Source organism: Coloeus monedula, assembly GCF_965178545.1.
Source record: "Coloeus monedula genome assembly, chromosome: 16".
Classification (NCBI taxonomy): domain Eukaryota; kingdom Metazoa; phylum Chordata; class Aves; order Passeriformes; family Corvidae; genus Coloeus; species Coloeus monedula.
Window position 1 is genome coordinate 1736332 of NC_138796.1, and position 18483 is coordinate 1754814.

The following is an 18483-nucleotide window of genomic DNA, read 5'->3' on the forward strand; positions in this document are numbered from 1 at the left end:
TGTTCCTGAATGCTCACTTAAAACCTTTTCTGACAGGAACAAAACTCTGGATGAAATTAAACGGGGTTACACCCATGCGTGGGCAAAGTGTTAAAGCTAAAGCAAAAATCTTCATTTATCATAAACTGGATTTCTCTGACTCCTGCAGAGCTGTGACAATTTACACAAATCCAGGCTCTGTTCAGGATGGTTTGATTTGCAGAAACGCTGTGCCCCTGCCATTCCAATGGAAGGCAACGAGAGCTGGGGTTGCTCTGAATTTCTGCAGGGGAGAAAAGTCAAAGGCCCTTTTGTTACCACTTAGCACATGTGCTGAGAAAGTGTAGAATTAAGATCCCAGTGTCAGCATTTTCAGCAGTTTTATGCAGGCTACTTACTTACATCAGGTCCAAGCACCGTAAAAATCAGATTGGGCCCCTTGCTAAGGAACCCTTATTATTTTTTTAACTTAGCCCTGTCAAGCACAGTCCTTTATAATTTCACAATTAGAGAAGATAGTAGCAGAACTGCAAATAATTCCATGTGAGTCAAAGGTGTAGTTGTTTTGAATGGACACATGCTAGTGGTCTCTAGCACTTGCTGTGGTTCCAGAGGGGATTTCTTCCATCACTTGCACAGACTTTGTCTTCACTGTTACACCAGTACCCACCCCTTGGGTTTTTTCCTGGTTGGTGATGATGTTTATTATACCAGATCTGGAAAATCAAACCACTTGAAGAAAAAACTCATCCTGCACCCTTCAAGCCCAGCTGTATTCTCCTGTCCTCTCCTTTTCCAAGCACAAGCAATTGAACCAGAACAGGAGACTGCTGAGCCAACAGGGGGAAAAAAATATCCCTTTTGTGTTAAGAGTTTGGCTGCTGAGCTCCTTGACTGGCTCACTGTGGGTTTGATAGGTGCCAGAGCTAAGGGTAAGTGTGGGAATGTGGCCAAAGGTGGAGGAATGTGGTTTAGGAGTCCTTTCCTTCAGTTTAACTTTGCTTGTATTGAGGAACTGTACCAAGGGACAATTCTGTCTGTAGCACTGCTCACTGCAATGGAAAATTTTTGGGTGGATTTTAAAACCAAGTGGACACAAACATTGTAAGTAAATAGTAAAGCCTTTATTCTCGTTAAGAACAGCATTTTGAAAATAAAACATTTGCCCATGCTTTACAACCTTTGTAGTTTTGTATACTTATGTACAGTCATCATGGTACACATTGATTGTCTTGAAAATCCTTTAAAGATGTACTTAATAAGATACCAGTATGCAACAGTCAGCGGGAAAAAGGGTACGTTATAAAACACACGTTAATACATTTAATAAATATATATTATCTATCAAAAATGAGCTTTAGCTCTCATCAATTAATAAAAAGCACCTGCTTTGTAATCCTGTAAGTTGGTAGAATAGTCCAATTGTTTTATTATAAAAGCTACAATGCTCCCTTTTGTATGGCCTTTGGTTAGACCCAAGGCATCGAGCTCAAACAAAGCCAACCAAGATGCCTGTTTAGACTAAAAGCAGAAACAGCTACTTCTACAGTATTTCATGTACCTTGTTTCTAGAAACAACTGGATGGATTGAGAGTGCTCTTCTGAAGATGCTACATATTTCCTGGCAAGTGTCAAACACCCTCAACCCATCTGAAAGCAGGACAGGATCTGTATGACTTTGAACTCTTTTCCTGCCATTGATCAAAAGCCAGTCATTATAAATCTTGTTTTGGTAATAGTTTTGTCAAATGCTTTGTGATTTCATTTTTCTGCATGGAAACACCATGAGCACATAACCACCAAGGGCCAACATAGTAGCTTTTATAGTATAAAAGCTAATTATAATTAGGAGAACTGTGAAAGGCTTGTGCTTACTTACTTATTATGTTGTTCACAGATGCTCTACATTCTAGAAAACTTTCAAAAAAGGCAAAAGTAAATACTGTAACAAAAATATAAGTTAACATAAAGGTGCCTTTCTTCAATGACAGTTTTATTTTGGGGCATTTTACATCACAGACTAGTGACTTACAAAAAAAAAGTTGCTCATTACTAGTTGTATAAAGTTGGGAAATAAAGACCCTCCTAATCTATTTCCACACTTTCACCACCACACATTAAACCCAATCCTGCTAATTTTTAATTTTGTGACTGGTCCACATGACTAACACAGTGAGACTGGTCATGTGAATAGCAGTTTGTAGGATCTGCCATATCTTTGCCTAAGCCCCGAAATTACAAACAAGTTCATCAGAAGCAGGATTGGGAACTCTATTTATTAATTCAGTCACATCTAGAAAAAGAAAAAGAAAGTTTCTTAAGATAACTATTTCTTGTACAGATTTTGTCAAAGGTCTGTAAAATGTGTATTATAATTCATAAGTCTTGGTTGTAGCATGATAAACTTTTTAAAAGAAAACTGTCCTACCATTTATGCCATGGTCATCTTACATGTTTTTACTATAAGAATTTTATGAGGGATTTTTTAAACTGGTTTTTAAAAGCAAAATTCTGCAGGCAAGTGATGGTAAGTTTTTTTTATTGTTCCAAATTACATGTCTTCTGGGTAGCTATCATTATCTTAAATATTCTCTTATTTGATCAAAGCTCTGCTCATAACAAGCAAAATGTATTTCTAAGTCACTGGATAGCATGCAATATCCACCCCTACCCTACTTGGTTACTAAGGCCATGTAGTTGCATACAAAATGAAAGAAAGGATCCCTAAAACAAGCACATGCTTCCTTTGCCTCGAGGAGGGGAGGGCAGGGGGGAGCTGACATACTCCTTCACTCATGCATGACAGAAAAACATTGCTTCTGGAGGAGAAGGGCTTTGAAATAAAACCCCATAAGATGATCATGGCAACAATGGCAATATATATTTTTCCATATATATATACATTATATCTGTGTGCAACACTTAGGGACTGGTCTTGCAGCCTCTGTACCTGCACGTAGACCTACTGCTGTCGCCGGGACTACTCGTGGGAGTACAAGTCTGCAGGACTAGGTTCCTAATTCAGTAGAAATGGAGGTACATGAGGAATCAGGAAGACTCTTGAAAAATAAAAAGCTTGTCTTTCTTTTGCAGTATACAGCAAGTAACTTCTTTCTGTGAAGCTACTAAGCTATTCGGTTATTTGTATATTTTATTTTTTTTTTTTTAGGTTGAAAATATATATTTTTATTACAGCATATGCAAAGTTTAATTGTTATATGTTTCCTATGCCTTCAAGTAAAAACAATTAGCTTTTAGTATTGACGAAAGCTAAGATTAACATTGGCCAAACAGTGAGGATACAGTGATGTTTTCAATGTCCGATATGCATTAAATGTTAAAGAAAGGAATGATTGCTTGAACATAATGAAAAACCATGGCACAACAAATGGGCAATGGGAACCTTTTAAATAACCTGGAGAAAACAAAGATAAAAAGCTTTGAAAAGTCTGCCTTATATCAACCCAAGAAAATGGATGGGCAGGGGAGGAGTAGGGAAGAAACCACCTTAAATAAACAAAAACAACAACAAACCACCTCCAGCACAGAGATTCTACTCTCTAGGCACTAAAATGCACAACCACATTTAAATGCACAAACAACTGCAGCCGAGGGGACTGGACTGTAGGAGCAGGGGCTCAGGGGGTCCCACCCGCTCCGCTGCCGCGCGTCGCCCACGGGCTCAGCGCTCCTCAGCTGCCCCAGCTCCTGCCTGACCCTCAGCCCAGGGGGCTCAGGAGCGGCCTCCTGCCCTCCACCAGCACCACCAGCACCTCCTGCTGCTGCCAGCACCAGCCACAGCCTGTCCCAACCATGGCTTGGCAAGAATTCATCCCTCCAAGAACGGCCGTGGGAGCGCGCGGCTCTTGGCCCACACCTGGGGCTGGGCTGGACACCAGGGCAGCCATCCCATGGGGCCGAGGAGAGCGGCCTGTGCTGGACCTCTGCTCGTCCTCGGTGCCCCGAGAAGCTCCATAACATGCACAGACCTTTCATCCCTCCAGACTTGCCCCTCCTAGGCCAGCTTTTGAAGAGCAGAGAATCAGCCTAGAGCGCCACGGGGACTGAGGTGCCGCAGGGACGATGTCTGGCTGCACGCGATGCTGCGTGACTGCACAGTACAGCTGGGGAGGAGCAAACAAGGGACTTCTCGTGGCGTTTGAAATGACAGGAAAAGGAGAAAAATGGAAAGAAACCCTGCGTGTTTTCACACTGTAGTGGCAATCTCTTGTGGCAACATGAATTAAGTTTAGGTGAGAGGAGGGTATTTTGCAGGCAACTGGCAACCACCAAAACCAGGCTTGCCTGGCACACAAGTTACAGACAAGAGAATATCTTACACTTCAAAATACAACATCCCCTCTTCCAATTTAAGGTGTGCCTACTTCTGTTTTAAATTAGATTCAGCTTCAGTGTTACAATTTTGTTTTAGCAATTCTCAGTTCAATGGTGTTCACATTTAGGCAAAATCCTCTGTAGGATTTCGAAAGATCCTGGATGTTTTGTTGCTTTGTTCTGGTACTGTTATGGATTCCTTCCCTCAAAGACACACTGCCAGGGAACAACATCTGCAACAAGGATTCTTATTTTCTACAGCCTATAGCCTTTCACCAGAGGTGTCGTCCAGTGTAACTTGGCGGAGCAGTTGGTATCTGGAAATAAGGATAATAAACCCATAACTGAGAGATCTAGACTGTTCAAAAATCAGTATTATCATGCTACACGTACATGACAGCTTTCCAGATGGTAGTTCTAGAGCAAAGTGATACAAAGAAACTCATCTTCCACCATACAGTGCATTTATCTCTCTGTAAAACCATGGCTATATATAAACATGAGCTTTGTATCCAACTCAGAACAAAGCAAAACAAACAAAAAACCCAAATTCTCAAGCTTCTCGTCCTTTAACTGCCTTCTCTCTGAGCTGCACATTCTGGTATCAGAAAACAGGCAGAGATGAATCCAAACATCAGAACAATGCAATCCATTACTGACAGCAAAGCCAAGCCTTTTCATTTTACTCAAGTTGACATGTTTCACACAGTCTTACCCACACAGGAGAATGCTTGTATCTAGTCCCTCTTGTTCACTAAAATCAGCCAAAACTTTACTTATTTAAAAACAAAACCAGACCTGCAATCAGTTCATGTTATTTGGTTTTAAATGTAGAGGTTGAGTTATGGAATCAGCTCATGATTCAAAAGAAAGAAAACCCAACTCACATGAGTATAAACTGGCTCATGAGTAGATTTTTAAGAAGCATGTAGATATGCATGGAAAATGTGGGGATGAAAATTCTTCTTTTTTAACAGTATGCCTGCCATATGAAATGTCTTAAGTGAAAGCAAGACATCACGTGAAAAACATTTGTAAAGTCCGTTTGGCATCACTAAACCAATCTTACAACAACCAGGCTGCCAAAATACAGGTCTATCAAAGAATAACGTGCCAAACTATTCTCTAAGGAACAAAAATCAGTGCTATTAACATTAAAATATTCTATATTCTTCTTTTATGAATCCCTTTTCAACAGATGTACAAATCTGTAAGTTACAAAGAATTACATGTATTTTACAAGAAAATGGAAGATATGTGAGACACCACCATTATCTGCAACAATTATTTCAAGTAATATACTGCCTAAAAACATCTGTGTGACTCACATCATCTTGAAAAAACCCAAGTTGTAAAAGGTGTCACTTAATAGTTATGTTAAATACCTTAACACAAAATTAATTTGAAAGGGCCATTGAATATGTTGTCTCACAAAAAAACTTGGTTCACTGAAGCTGCACTGCAAAATGTGAATAGCCAAGTAAACAAATGCAAAATACTTGTTAATTACATATTTTCTAGAAGGAAGGGAAGCATTACATGCATGCTTGCTGCCTTAAATTTTCATTTATAGCTTTCCCCCTGCTGTGAATAAGCGAAAGCAGGTTTCTCAATTAGTAGTGGTTGTATATATCAGTGCATTTCAAAGATTTCTTAAATCATCACATTTTGATACTTACAGTCCCACCATTTAGCACAACTGCCATCTCAGTTGGCTGATAAACATTGCTTCTAAAAGGAGCACTAGGCCGGCTTCCCAAACTGCCGTTTCGAAATCCTGCTGTTCTTAGCGCTGTGTTTGGAAAAGAGAGATTGCTCTTAGAACACAATTAAAGCTGTGCAATCACAGAGTATCTTCCTTCCAGTTTGGTTATTGGGAACTTTGCCACTGATTTTAACTTCCACGTTGCTTTTGAACAGCTGTTTCTCTTACACGTTGGGAACGGATCGCAGAAGAATCAGATTTACATTAAATGAACTGTTTGCTGTGGAGGGGAAAAAATTTAATGGAACCAAATTTTTGAAGCTTGCTTAAGCTCATTGGAGTGGGAGCTCCATGTCTTCAGTCACTGAACCTGTGATGGATCTTGCACAATGCGTTTCGCACAGTGTTCCCTGTGTTGGGCTGGATACTGTGGGGTTAAATAAAATGCATTACATTTTGCTTTCTATCAAACTCAGTGGACAGGGATCCAAAGCCTTGCTCAAGCCAGTAAGCAATGCTCACAACCCCCTGAGCATTACTGCAGCATGACTAGCACATAAGGATTTTCCAGATGTTTCAGATTATACTTACTCTGAGAAACTAGAAAGATGGAGTAAATATTGCTTTCCAATAGCTTAAACATGGCAAATGGCTGAAGCAAGAGAGGAGATACTGATTGTCCTTTTGACTGTTTGTACCAGGGATAAATTGGTCTCCCCATTAATTTTAGCACAAGTTTCGGTTCGAGACGTAAATTCTGACTGAGAGATATGAATAGTGAGGGATATGCTGCTCTCTCTAAACCAGTCTGGGGACTGGCACATACAAACTCCCTCTTTAATTTCGAGGGTAAATAATGGCTTCACTGAACTCAGACGTGGCCAGGGAACAGAGCTCATTTATCCACATGACGTGCGTGGTCACAACGGGCAATACTCATCTGTCAGCTGCTAAACAGAAACATGCCCAGTTCAGGCACCTGGGGCAAGAATTTCTCTTAGATTTAATTCAAATTAGAATTCTAGAGACTCTGGCTGAAGTCGTGAATGAGCTGAAGTTTATGAGAATTTCAGCACAGGCTTTAATGAAGCCAGGATTTCTCTCCAATGTAGTTGCTCTGCTCTGTGTAGAAGATTTAAATGGATCCTACTGCCATATGCTGTCCTCTATCCACTGCTGCTCCTCTCTTTGGGAGTTGTGCACCAAGAACAATATTGATTTACCATGGAAATTTAGAAATTCCACCCTGCAAATGCTCAGCTGTTGACTTCAGATACATACAGACCCTCACTTACTCTGCATTTTAGAATTACATATTTTTGCAGAACACTGGGAGAAAAAATTACAAAAATGCCTAAACTGGAACTAAGTATTTTTTATTAGATATTTAACCATCTCAAGGTCAGGAACTTTTCTTTGTTTGCTATTTGACTACTTCTTGTGTGATAAACAGACATGATTGCACTGGTATTTGCTAGTACACACCAAGAAAAAAAAATTGAAATATTTACATATTTATACAGAATATTTACACAAAATATCCACAGTCGTTTCAAAGTTACCTTAAAGAGCCAGGAAATTCACTTTCATGTTGCTAAATTTTCTTTGCCTATAATTGCAAACAGTCTACATTTTTTTGAGACTCTGTGATAAAGCTTGTAGACAAAATACTCATTTGGGATTTTTTTCTCACACCCGTTTTACCATTTTTCTGTGCACTTTTTACATTACTATTACATACAATCCCTTGCATAGGGTATGTATAGGTAAAAACCAAGCAGTACTGAGAATATTTGAGCAACTGTGTCAAAGCCTCTTTTTAACGCATTTTACATTTCGTTCACTTTGCTTATAGGCAATGGCTGTGATGGTGACTGGTGGTACCAGAAGTTATTAAATGAAATTTAATGATATCTGAAATTTAATGAGAGCTGCTTGGGCTTGGGTTTCCTGACAGCTGTAGGATCCTACATTGCACATCCAGATTTCTCTTGTTTAAGGCAAATTCTCTCTGCCTACAGAGGTTGCCCTGCTAGTGTGCACTGCACTTCCAGAGAGCACTGAGAACTCAGTCAACTGCTCTTTGTCCAGGCTTTCTAAATACTTTAATTTTAAATGGCACACCTATGAAAATAACTCTTTTAAAGAGATATTTCAACCTATCATATGAATATTAAAATCCCAGATTAGTATGCTGTTTAAATGGTGTTTAAATTACTGACTTTAAAATAGGTTTGCTTTATTAATGGTTAATGTTGTTCCTGGAACAGAGCAGCTCTTGTTGCAATGCATAACTTGAAGCTACATTTTTGCTAAGAAAGGAGGTATCTAGGAGGACATATGCTTGTTTGAACCTGAAGGCTGTTCAGATCCTTAAAATGCTGCTTAAAATCTTTAAAAAGAGCAAAGTTATGAAATTGTTTTATACAAGTATTAGTGGAAATAACAAGAATTGATGGAAAATATGTTTGTCCAGGCATGTTTTCTGTTTAAAGCTAACTATTTACTGAAACAAGTATTAGTCAGGGAACTAAGAGGTGTTTTCTGTTTATGATGTCTTCCAAAACTTTACAACTAGTAGGTCATCCATTCTTAAACATCATTCTTAAGTATGAATAAAAATTGAAGAAAGTACCCTTCCATTAATTTCTAAACTCTTAATGATGAATTCTCAGATTGAGGCTAATTAAATGGATGAAAGAAGAGAACATTTTCTACATACCTGCAGAGCCAATTGCAAACAGACTCCAGGTGCTTTGCCACTGAACCATCAGCACGGGGATCTGACTTAGCCACTTGGATATTATTGCCTGTATTTACTTTAAGTCTCTACCATACTACTAAGTTTTGTCTCCAAACCCTGCTGTCCCAAGCCAGTCCTTAGAGAACTGCTGCAAAGGAATATTTAATCTGTTTTGATGTATTAAAAATTCCTATATGCCATGGGAGTAGGAATGACAGGCATTTATTATGGTATACATTAATAAGGGCATCAGATAAGGAAATCTATTTTGTGTTGTACTATAATTCAGATAGATTAAAACAGAAAATAAATTGCACTATAATAGACAGTAGAATGGTTTTATAGTTATCATACATCTATCCATGTCACAAAAAAACTTAATTACTGAATGATTAGATAAAAAAGGAGCTTCCAGTTCTTTTTTTTTAAAATGCATCCATGAATGGGAAGGATACAGAGTGAAAGATCCAATTTTGTTCTTAGATCTGCCTTAGCCAGAAATAGCTTCACTGAAGCCACTGCAGTTACTTTACTACAAAATTAATTTAATGGGAGATGGAGGACAGTAAGAAAAAAACCACCACAGAAAAAAAAAAAAAGAGTGCTTTTAACAGTCCATAGTGCAACTGCCTCTTGCTCTGGAACATTAGGAATAACAACCATTCTCTTATTCTTGGGATTTTTTTGTTTTACCACTGCCCTTACGGTAACTACTCACAGAACAAACTTCCCTACTAGAAGGAGACCTTTAAAGTTCCTCCTAAAAAACTTAGAGGAAAAAATGTCTTCCTGACCTGACACTGTGCCAAACAAAAGTGCTATTCTCCTCCATGTCTGGTCTACACTCAGAGGAAACATCAAACCCCAAGGAAATCAAAGACACATAAAGATGAATAGGAAGGTGAAGTGCCTGGACCACGTGCCCTAAGCCTTCTTTCAGGGGCTGCCAGAGCAATGTGGCAACTTCTGCCTGGGATACCAAGCCAGTATTCTTCTCAATTAGAGTGAATAAAAATCAGTGTGACTTGTAACAAAATCCTTTATCCAGGTGTGGAGCAGCACCAGACCACAACCCCCCTAAGAGCACCATGGGGCTCCTGCTTCCCAGTGCTGGTCACAGAGACATCGCTGGGATTTCTGACATGGGTCAAACGTTCACCAGTGGCTTGGATCTCTGAAGCACCCAGTTGTTGCTGGTCCTTTCAGCAATCACTCAGAAACATTTCCACTGCAAATTTTAATGATGTGTCATCACACATCGTTCTATGACAAGGGAGGCAAATTACCTTGAAACCTCTGTGAAACCTCAGATGCTCAAGCCCTCAGAACAAAGGCTGTCTTTGAACTGTCTATAAGCCACTTGGCATTTCTTCCCCCACAGGGACACAAAGTGGCACTAAATCCATTTTAATGGAAATATAATTAATAATAATTATTTTGTTGCTCAAGTGGCTGAGCATTTTGTAACACAGACCACTTAATTTTTTTTCTGAGGTTTTGGGAAAATATTTTGTATTAAATGCTGATAACTGCTAATTACAAAAAATGTCATTTAAATTATTTAAAACAGATGTTATTTTTTTCCACAGTGATTCTTTTTATTCTTTTGGTGTTGGCTTAGCATTTGAAATTGTTTAGTTTTTCAAAGAAAAAACAACGTGCAGAAGAATCATTTTAACCTAACAATGTATTTTCTGCATTTTTTTTCATTTTTCTCCCTCACTAGGTGATATCTTAGTGAAAACTGTAAAAGGGAACAATGTGTAGTGTGCAAATTATTGCATTTCTCATGACCCTTATTTTCAACACCTGAAAAATGTCTCATACAGAGAGTTTTCTTGACACTACAGAAATATATAGTCCTTTATAGCCAATTCTTACCTGCATTATGTTCATCCATTGAAAAGGCTTTATTTTCCATGTAGCTCCGAGGAAGCTGTATATCTTCCTCAAAAGCGGTTTCACGCATCCTTGGCTGTGAAGTATCAAAATAATTGGGTGTGTTTTCCTGCTGTGATGGAAGGATGGTACAGTGGACCTCTGGGATGGCGTGAAAAATAACAAACACCCAGCCACTGGACACCAGTGCAATAGCCAGAGTGGGATCACTCCATTTGTCTCTTCTCTGTAGCTCAGCATTGCCGAAGAGGTACATAGTCATCCAGGCTACCCAGATCAGAATGGAACAAAAAAGGGTTATAATGAGGCATACTCCGTTCTTCTTCCACTTCTTAAACTTCCCACAGAGAGTGAAAAAAGAAAATCCCATGGTAAATACCATCAGGAACATAACGTAAATCGAAGCCATCGCAAAATCCATCGGTTCGTAGCTGCAGGCCAGCTTGTTATCTCTGACAATGGTCAGGATCAACCACTCGGTTGCGATGATGACCTGCACTAGCATCAGGCAGATGGCCACCCCAGCCAGATGCCAGCCAGATGGGCTCTTCCCATGGCGAACGAGTCTGCGAAGTCTCCAGGCTTGGGCTAGCAAGCACGAGAAGCACAAGGCAAAGATAACTCCCCACAGAAACCTTCGGGTAGAGCACACCATTTCATCTTCCTGTATGATGAAAGCAAAGGTCAGCCCAAACAGTCCCAGAGTCCCAAAGAGAAAGAGGAAGTGCATTCCCAGGGGGCTCTTCTTCTCTTTGTCCTTGATGAAGGGCAGCCTCACCAGCAAAATCAGCATCAGCAGTAATGTGGTCAGCACACCTGCCCCTGCGACCGCCTCCAAAACGATCCCCCAAATGGCATCCAGGTCACACAGGTACACATACTGAGGGAGAAGATCCAGTCCACACCCTCGAGGAGTGCTGGAGTTTTCTGAAGAGCCATAGCTGATCACAAAGAGGAGGAAGAAACCAATGGCTGGGTAGGTTTTCATTTTTCTGTCTGAGACAACAAAATATTTGTTTAGCTAGAGCTCAGTTTGGAGGATTTCACAGCCACTGAAGCCCAGCTTGTTTCAGTAGCCCATGTTTACAGTTTTGCACTGGATTTGCAGCTGGCACATCCTCCCCCCAGCCCCCTTCGCTGCCCTCCCAAAAGCTGCATGTTGTACTCAGAATGCAAAATGACTCATTGCTCTGTTTGCACAGATTGAAAACAACATTTCCAAACTCTGCCCCTGCAAATGGCCTAAAACACAGCCAGAAAAAATTATGTATCCTGTTGCAAATATTACATTATCTACAATGCTTAGATAATTACTACCTGTTTAATACTACATTCAAACCAAGGTGTTTAAAGTGTGTGTAAGTTGCACTGGGCCTGATGCAAGTGTAAGCTGTATCACAATGAGACTGTCCCACAGCCTTGCTCCTTTTACTGGAACAAAGGCAGAGTCAAAACCACTTTTTAAATTATCTCTTTTTAAAGGATAAAACAACCCAAGGAAAATAAACATTGTACTTCCTTAAAAACAAAAAAAATCTTGTTTTCATGCTCGATCAATAGGCAGTTATCATATTCACTTCTTTCATCCTCTTCCAAAGTCCAGATTTTAGATTGCATTTGGAAATGGGAATGGTAGCCTAGAAAAATCCCATACTCTGTGACAGTGGTGCTCAGATGCAGTGTCATCAATCATCTAATCAAAAATGAATGCCTCATTGTGCTTCCTAGCAAGTCCAAAGCCAATAACAACAACCAGAGCACCGCCTTCCTGGATCCAGAGAGCGGACAATGGTAAATTCTCCAGGTACACACCCCACTCGACCATCAGGACCAAAAGCCCAGACAAATGCCAACTTAGTTTTAGGAAGAACATGGGTTAGGTGTTTTACAAATACATGGTATGGCATTTGCTTTTATTAAGCAAAGCAGAGCAAAGGAGATTGTTAAAAAATGTAACCTTTAACTCCCAGTCTGCCTCGGCCATAGGCTCCCTGTAAGGGCAGTCTGCAGTAAACACTGTGTGGAACAGATATGAAACCTGACTCTGTTAACCTTCACTAGCAGTTAGTGCTGCAGGTTCCAGCAGGATTGTCCTCATTGATGTGAGGAACGTTGCAGACTCCCACTTGTGCTCTATGACCAGGAGGAAGGAAAGCACCATGTAAGCAGGCAGTAACGTCAGTCAATGTGAGTCACAGGCTCATGGGACACGTTTAGGATGCAAAGTGAAAAGCAGAGAAACTATCAGTAGCTCTTTTTTAAGTCATACAACAGCCCTAAATGGTTACCTGTCCAAAGAGATTTCGTAGATTAGAACTGCTTTTAATGAAAACTTGGAAAACTTCAATGAGAGTTGAAAACAATTTAAAGGAGCAGTGCAATGTTGCATTGAGCACGATCGGTCATAACCAGCACAAAACCAATTTACACAGGCTGTCTGAAACTGAACTGAGTCTCTTAGAGCTGAGAACGATGGATTTTCCTGTGCATTACAGTCCTGTAATGACCAAAGTTAAATCTTGAGGATCTGAATCTTCAAACTAATGTTTCACTGTGTAATGACCAATGACCATTTTGGCCTCTATCAGGAGACAGATAAGGGAGGTTCTGATGTTCCCTATTAGGGGCACCAAGACAGCAAATGTGCCAATATAAACATGTAGTGACTCTATGGCCTTCGCTCACACAGGATACAAAACATCCTGTTACAAACCTTCATCTCAGAAGTGGAAGCTGCAACAAATGGTGTGATCTGGGCTTGGACAAACAGGAAATGGGTAGTGGGCGATCTCTGCCAGCCCACAGAAAGTAGTCTTTGCATTTTTGGAAGGGCTGTAATGTTCTAACGATGCAATGACCTGCTAAGGGCAAATGATCTGTTTTTTCTATCTATCTGTAATTTGCTTTATGGTGAATTGGTAGGATATACACTTGTTTGTACCTGATCTGTGTAACAGATTCTTCAATGACTCTGTCGCAACACCCATGTTAAAACCACTGACTTTACAGGCAGAAAACTAATCATCAGTATAATATATTCATTTTTGTATTGAATATGGTTACGCTCAATAAATCTCCTTGCCCTTTGAGTACATAATTAACTAGAAGGAAACATTCTGAAAATAGTTCTCCAATTCCTTTTATGCACAGGCAATTCCTATTGCAACTAGTGAATTTCCTCTTTAGTGTGCTTGAAACATCCTAAAAAGTGTGAAGTGGTCAGTGCCTGCTGACACAGAGGGAGGAAATCCTCTGGGACCTACTAAGGCAATGCTCCAAACCAGAGGTACCACTTCAAGAAGTAGGAGGTCATGTGGAAAATGACTAAAAATTCATTCTAAATGTCACCCAAACTAGAAACAATAAACAGCCCTTAATGAGGGTCATGCTAATTTTCCACTATCCCATCACTTACACATTATGAGAAGCATGGACTAAATTGCTTTCAATACTAGCTTTGTTTATTAGCTACTCTCCAAAGACCTGGGGGATAATGAATTAAGTGTGAGTATCCCCAGTTCTAAGATATTTTCCAGTTTTTTCATTACTTTATTCATGTCATGTAACCCTCATGTGATTGAGCTATTCTAGGACAGTCTGTTTCCATGGAGATTGTGCTGCATGGGTAAGCAGTCATATTGTCAGGCCATCATTTGTTTCCTCTTCCTATTTGGAAGTGTTTGGGAGGGGGAAGGGAGGGTTAATGAATTTGAGTATTTCCCGCTCCATGAAGAAGTGGTTAGTTTTGGAAAGGGGGAATTAAGCTGTGACAAAATATATTCAGAATTCAAAAGATGTATTCTGAAATATAGAGGTGTTCAACTCCGGAGGAATTTTCCCAAGTTACTTCCTACTTTGGGGAAAGCTGTGATAACCAGTGGTCCTCTTAGAAAGGTCCTAGACAGCCACAATAGTGACCAAGAAATCTCTAGGATTGCTGACAGGCATTCCTGGTGTGAAATAACTTCCTACCCAATGTCAGTGAGTCTCACTAAACACTAGATCCTGCCCAGACCACAGCTGGCAAGCAGGGCTCCAAGTCTCCAAAGGAGGAGTCTTTTCCTCCTAACTGCTGTCAATAAAGCAGTCTGTTTCCAGCCTGTTTACTGGCAATTTCTGCCTGACTTGGTAAACACGGGCAATATTAATAATCTACCCCCTGAGACATTACCAGCCAAAAAAAATCCTCTTTCTAGGGCTGGTACTCAGCACTGAACAGAAAGTTGTAAGAACAAGGGAAAACACTGCATTACAACACACAAGTCTGGCAAGGGAATACCACAACTTTAGCTAAAACCACAGATTCAATCATTTTAAGGGAAAACTGAGAGGGGTTTTTTTGCCAGAAAAGTTGTTTTTGAAAAAAAATAAATACATCAATATGCGGGTTTTATTAAAATAGCATTTTCCTCAAGCATGTGCAGTGGGTGGGGTGGCAGAGTTCCGTATCTCTTGAGACTTTGTAGTAAAATTTTTCTGCACATTCCTGCTGGTTGTTACCTAAATCAGTAACTGTAGAGGAAGAGTATTTTTACCTCTTTATGTCTAGATTAGCTCTTGCCAAAGTTATGCAACCTCACGGCAGTAACAATAGCGCTCTATTCGGCTGGCACTTCACTTCTCATGCCAGAGAGCTACAGTAACACAGGAATGCCACGGAAACGTTCCAGCACAGATACAGCCAGTGGTACCCACACATCCCCCGCATACTCGAATGAACTCTTCACAGGGAAGGAAAGCAACTTGAGATTTTTTTTTTTTCCCCCCCCAGATTCCTCTCCAAAATTTTATTTCAGTAAAGCCATTAAGGCAACATACCTGAAACCAGAGCAATCAGGAACACTTACAATCAATATTCTAATCAATAAGCCTTACACATTTTAGGCAAAAGCAGCAAACAGTTAGCAGGACAGCTTCAAATCCAGTACTCAATTTTTGGCTCAAAATCTGCTCTCAGTGGCAGCTTTAATAACTCCACTATTTTCTACAGAGTGAGGTCCTCTTCATTACATTATCTGGCATAGACTCACTACAGAAATTGCAGACACAAAGCTACCCCAGCGGGTACAAACTACAATTACAAGCAATTAAACAGAAACAGAAAATCTCACAGTTGTCATCAAAAAGTTGTCACGGTTAAAAATCAGTGAGGCTTTCTGTAGCTAGAGTCTTCTCACCAAAGCTTGCAAAAGGATCAAAAAGACACTGCTGCATGCTGCTACAGAATATTTATACAGAATAAATCTGTAATCGTGCAAAGATTTAAGGCTAGGCTATTCATGGTTAGATGCATTATCTGCTCCTGTACCTGGAGTCCCAATGTTAGTCAACTGACAAAGGGAGACACATCCAATCACAGAGAAGAAAAACAATCTAGTAAATATAAGCAATAGTAGCACAAATAGTAACCTGCTCTGCCACACAGGCAGAAGGATGGTTCACTGTGCAATTTCCAAAAGCAAACCGCCCCCACCACAAAGTGTTGCGGAGAGATGCTAGTGAGTGAGGAATTAATCACAACAGAGGATCTCTGCCAGCTGCTTTTGATCAGATCTGAAGAATGAGCTCCAGGACTGATAACAGAGCAGCAACAGCCAAGTTGAGATCAGACTACTCAAGAGATGTGTGTATTTCCAGAATAACAATTAATAGTGCAATTGTGCTTTGTAGGCAAAAATACAGCAGTGATTTTGACAGCCCCTGCATTAGATACACATCATGCTCTGTTGCAGCCTCATGGTTACAGAAGGCAAGACTCCACTCCAAAAAGGACATGTAGAAAAAGTATTGCTTTCATTTAGAAATACTTTGTGATGCTGAATATCCTATGAAATTATCTTTCTAATTTTCTAGGAGCTCAATTCCCTTTGGTCAGAATCTGTGCATCACGTGTGCCTAGATACTTCTGACCATAGTGCCTGGTGTTGAATTCACAACCGACAGCAATCAATAACAGTAATCAACGTTTTTATTTTCTTTGCTATTCTCAGATTGTTCCTATTCGTGTCATAGCCTTCTAGCAGATGGGTTCTGTCACCTGATTCCTCCTGATGTAGCGAGACAACACCTCAGCCCTGATATTCCCTGCTGGTAAGCGGCAAGGGTATCCCCGATAAACAGCTACTCGGTACTAGCGCTGATCACCAAACTGGGTGTTTGGGTTCAGCACGCAGGAAATCCTGTTAGCCTTGGGATAAACATTAGGGCAGGTGTAAACAAAGGGTTCACATAAGTGCTAAATCCTCTCTCTGCGTGGCTTTGCGGAGAGGTAACGCAGAGACAGGGCTTTTAATTAACTAGAGAGAAAACTGCTGCGCACCCGCACCCAGCCAGGGCTCCCGCCAGCCCCGGGACCGACCGCGGCGGCCAGGGGCCAACAAAAGGCTCTTTCCTCTCGGCCTCTTCCCTGCCACTGCCCTTGAGCTCCCGCTGGGGAATGCGATGAGGTGCCGGGCTTGGCTACAACTACCTCGCGTACGAACGCGGTGCGGGGCCAAGCGGCCCCTCCGTGCGGCCGGTGCGCGGCTGCCTCCGCTCCGGGCTCCCTTTAATCCGCCTGCAGCCTCCTCCTCCTGGACCATACCTATCCCGCTTCAGCCTCCTCTCTTTTGTCCCTTCGCTCATTTCTCTCTTCGGCTTCTTTTTCCCGTCCCTCTCTCCCCCGCCTGTCCCCGCTCTTCTTCCCCATCCTCTCTGAACTCTACTGCCCTCCTCGCCAGCCTTCCGCCCCGCTCCCCGCAGCGCAGCCCCTGCTCCGAGCCCCCCCCCCCCCCCGTCCTGCCCTATATCCCGTCTAATCCCCCCCTCAGGATTCCTATATCCAGCCTGTTGTCTGCGGGCGGCCACCGGGCTAATTCCGCGGGCAGCGCAGGACGCAGAGCCCGGTGAGCGGCTCCGCTACGTCCCCCTCGCCCTCAGCGCTACTCCGGGGGTACCCCCGGAGCCGGCCCGTGGTCGCCGTCCCCCCCGCCCGCCGCCGGCTCACCCGCTGTCTGCTGCGGCCGAGGGCGGCGGGGCAGCTCTGTCCGCCAGCCCTCCGCAAGTCACATCCCGGCTCCGGCGGCGCGGCGGCTCCGCGGCGGGGAGCGAGCGCAGCGCCGGCCGCCCCCGCGGCGGCTCATGGAGCGCTCGGCCCCGGTGCGCGCCCTGCGGAGCGGAGCGGTGTCCGCCGCGCTCTGCGCCCGCCGCTCCGCCGCGCTACGGCCCCGCGGCCAGCCCCCTCCCACCGCCCCGCCCCGCTCGGGCACGGCTCGGCCCGGCACTGCCCGGCTCGGCCCGGCACGGGCTCCCTCGGCGCGGCTCGAGCCGGCTCGGCGGGGCCGGGGTACCCCGGGGACAGGGACAGCGCACCCCACAACGCCGGGGCGCCCTGGCCGCGCGGAGCTGCCCGGCTCCCAGGGGAGAGGGGCACGGCGAGGAGGTGGGCGCACACTGACACTCACACTCACCCTCAAACACTCACACTCACCCTCAAACACACACTACCACATCCTCAAACACACACTACCACATCCTCAAACGCACACTACCACATCCTCACACTCACGCACTCCCACCCCGCCCCCTGTCACAGCGCGCTGCTGTGCAGCCGGGCACGTATCTGCGCTGTAAGCGCGGACTTGCACAGGGGGACACCCGCATGGCCGCAGCCCTACGTGCTCAGGTGACACGAGGGCAGGACACGGCGCGGGAGAAGGCACACAGACGGGCATGCCTGGCTGCTCCTGTCTCCGCAAACGAATGCGAGAGCAAGGGCTGGGAACCCGCTCCCTGGCTGGGCATGTACACACCTACGGCCAGGTGTGGGTCTGCAGAGGTCAGG

The 18483-nt window shown here is 42.8% G+C and overlaps 1 protein-coding gene across 2 annotated transcripts; it reads right to left on the reverse strand.

Annotated features, from left to right (window-relative positions):
* Positions 1 to 1081: 1081 nt before the first annotated feature.
* Positions 1082 to 17851, reverse strand: GPRC5B (G protein-coupled receptor class C group 5 member B). Of its 2 annotated transcripts, none has more exons than XM_082292167.1 (4): positions 17647 to 17851; positions 10644 to 11653; positions 5994 to 6106; positions 1082 to 4631 (listed from the first exon to the last, which is right to left on the reverse strand). In XM_082292167.1, exons 2-4 carry the CDS (start codon positions 11647 to 11649, stop codon positions 4587 to 4589), a joined length of 1164 nt encoding a protein of 387 aa, XP_082148293.1. In that variant the 5' UTR covers positions 11650 to 11653; positions 17647 to 17851; the 3' UTR covers positions 1082 to 4586. The 2 variants fall into 2 exon arrangements, with proteins under 2 accessions (XP_082148293.1, XP_082148292.1); XM_082292166.1 differs by having other exon boundaries at positions 10644 to 11657.
* Positions 17852 to 18483: the final 632 nt, after the last annotated feature.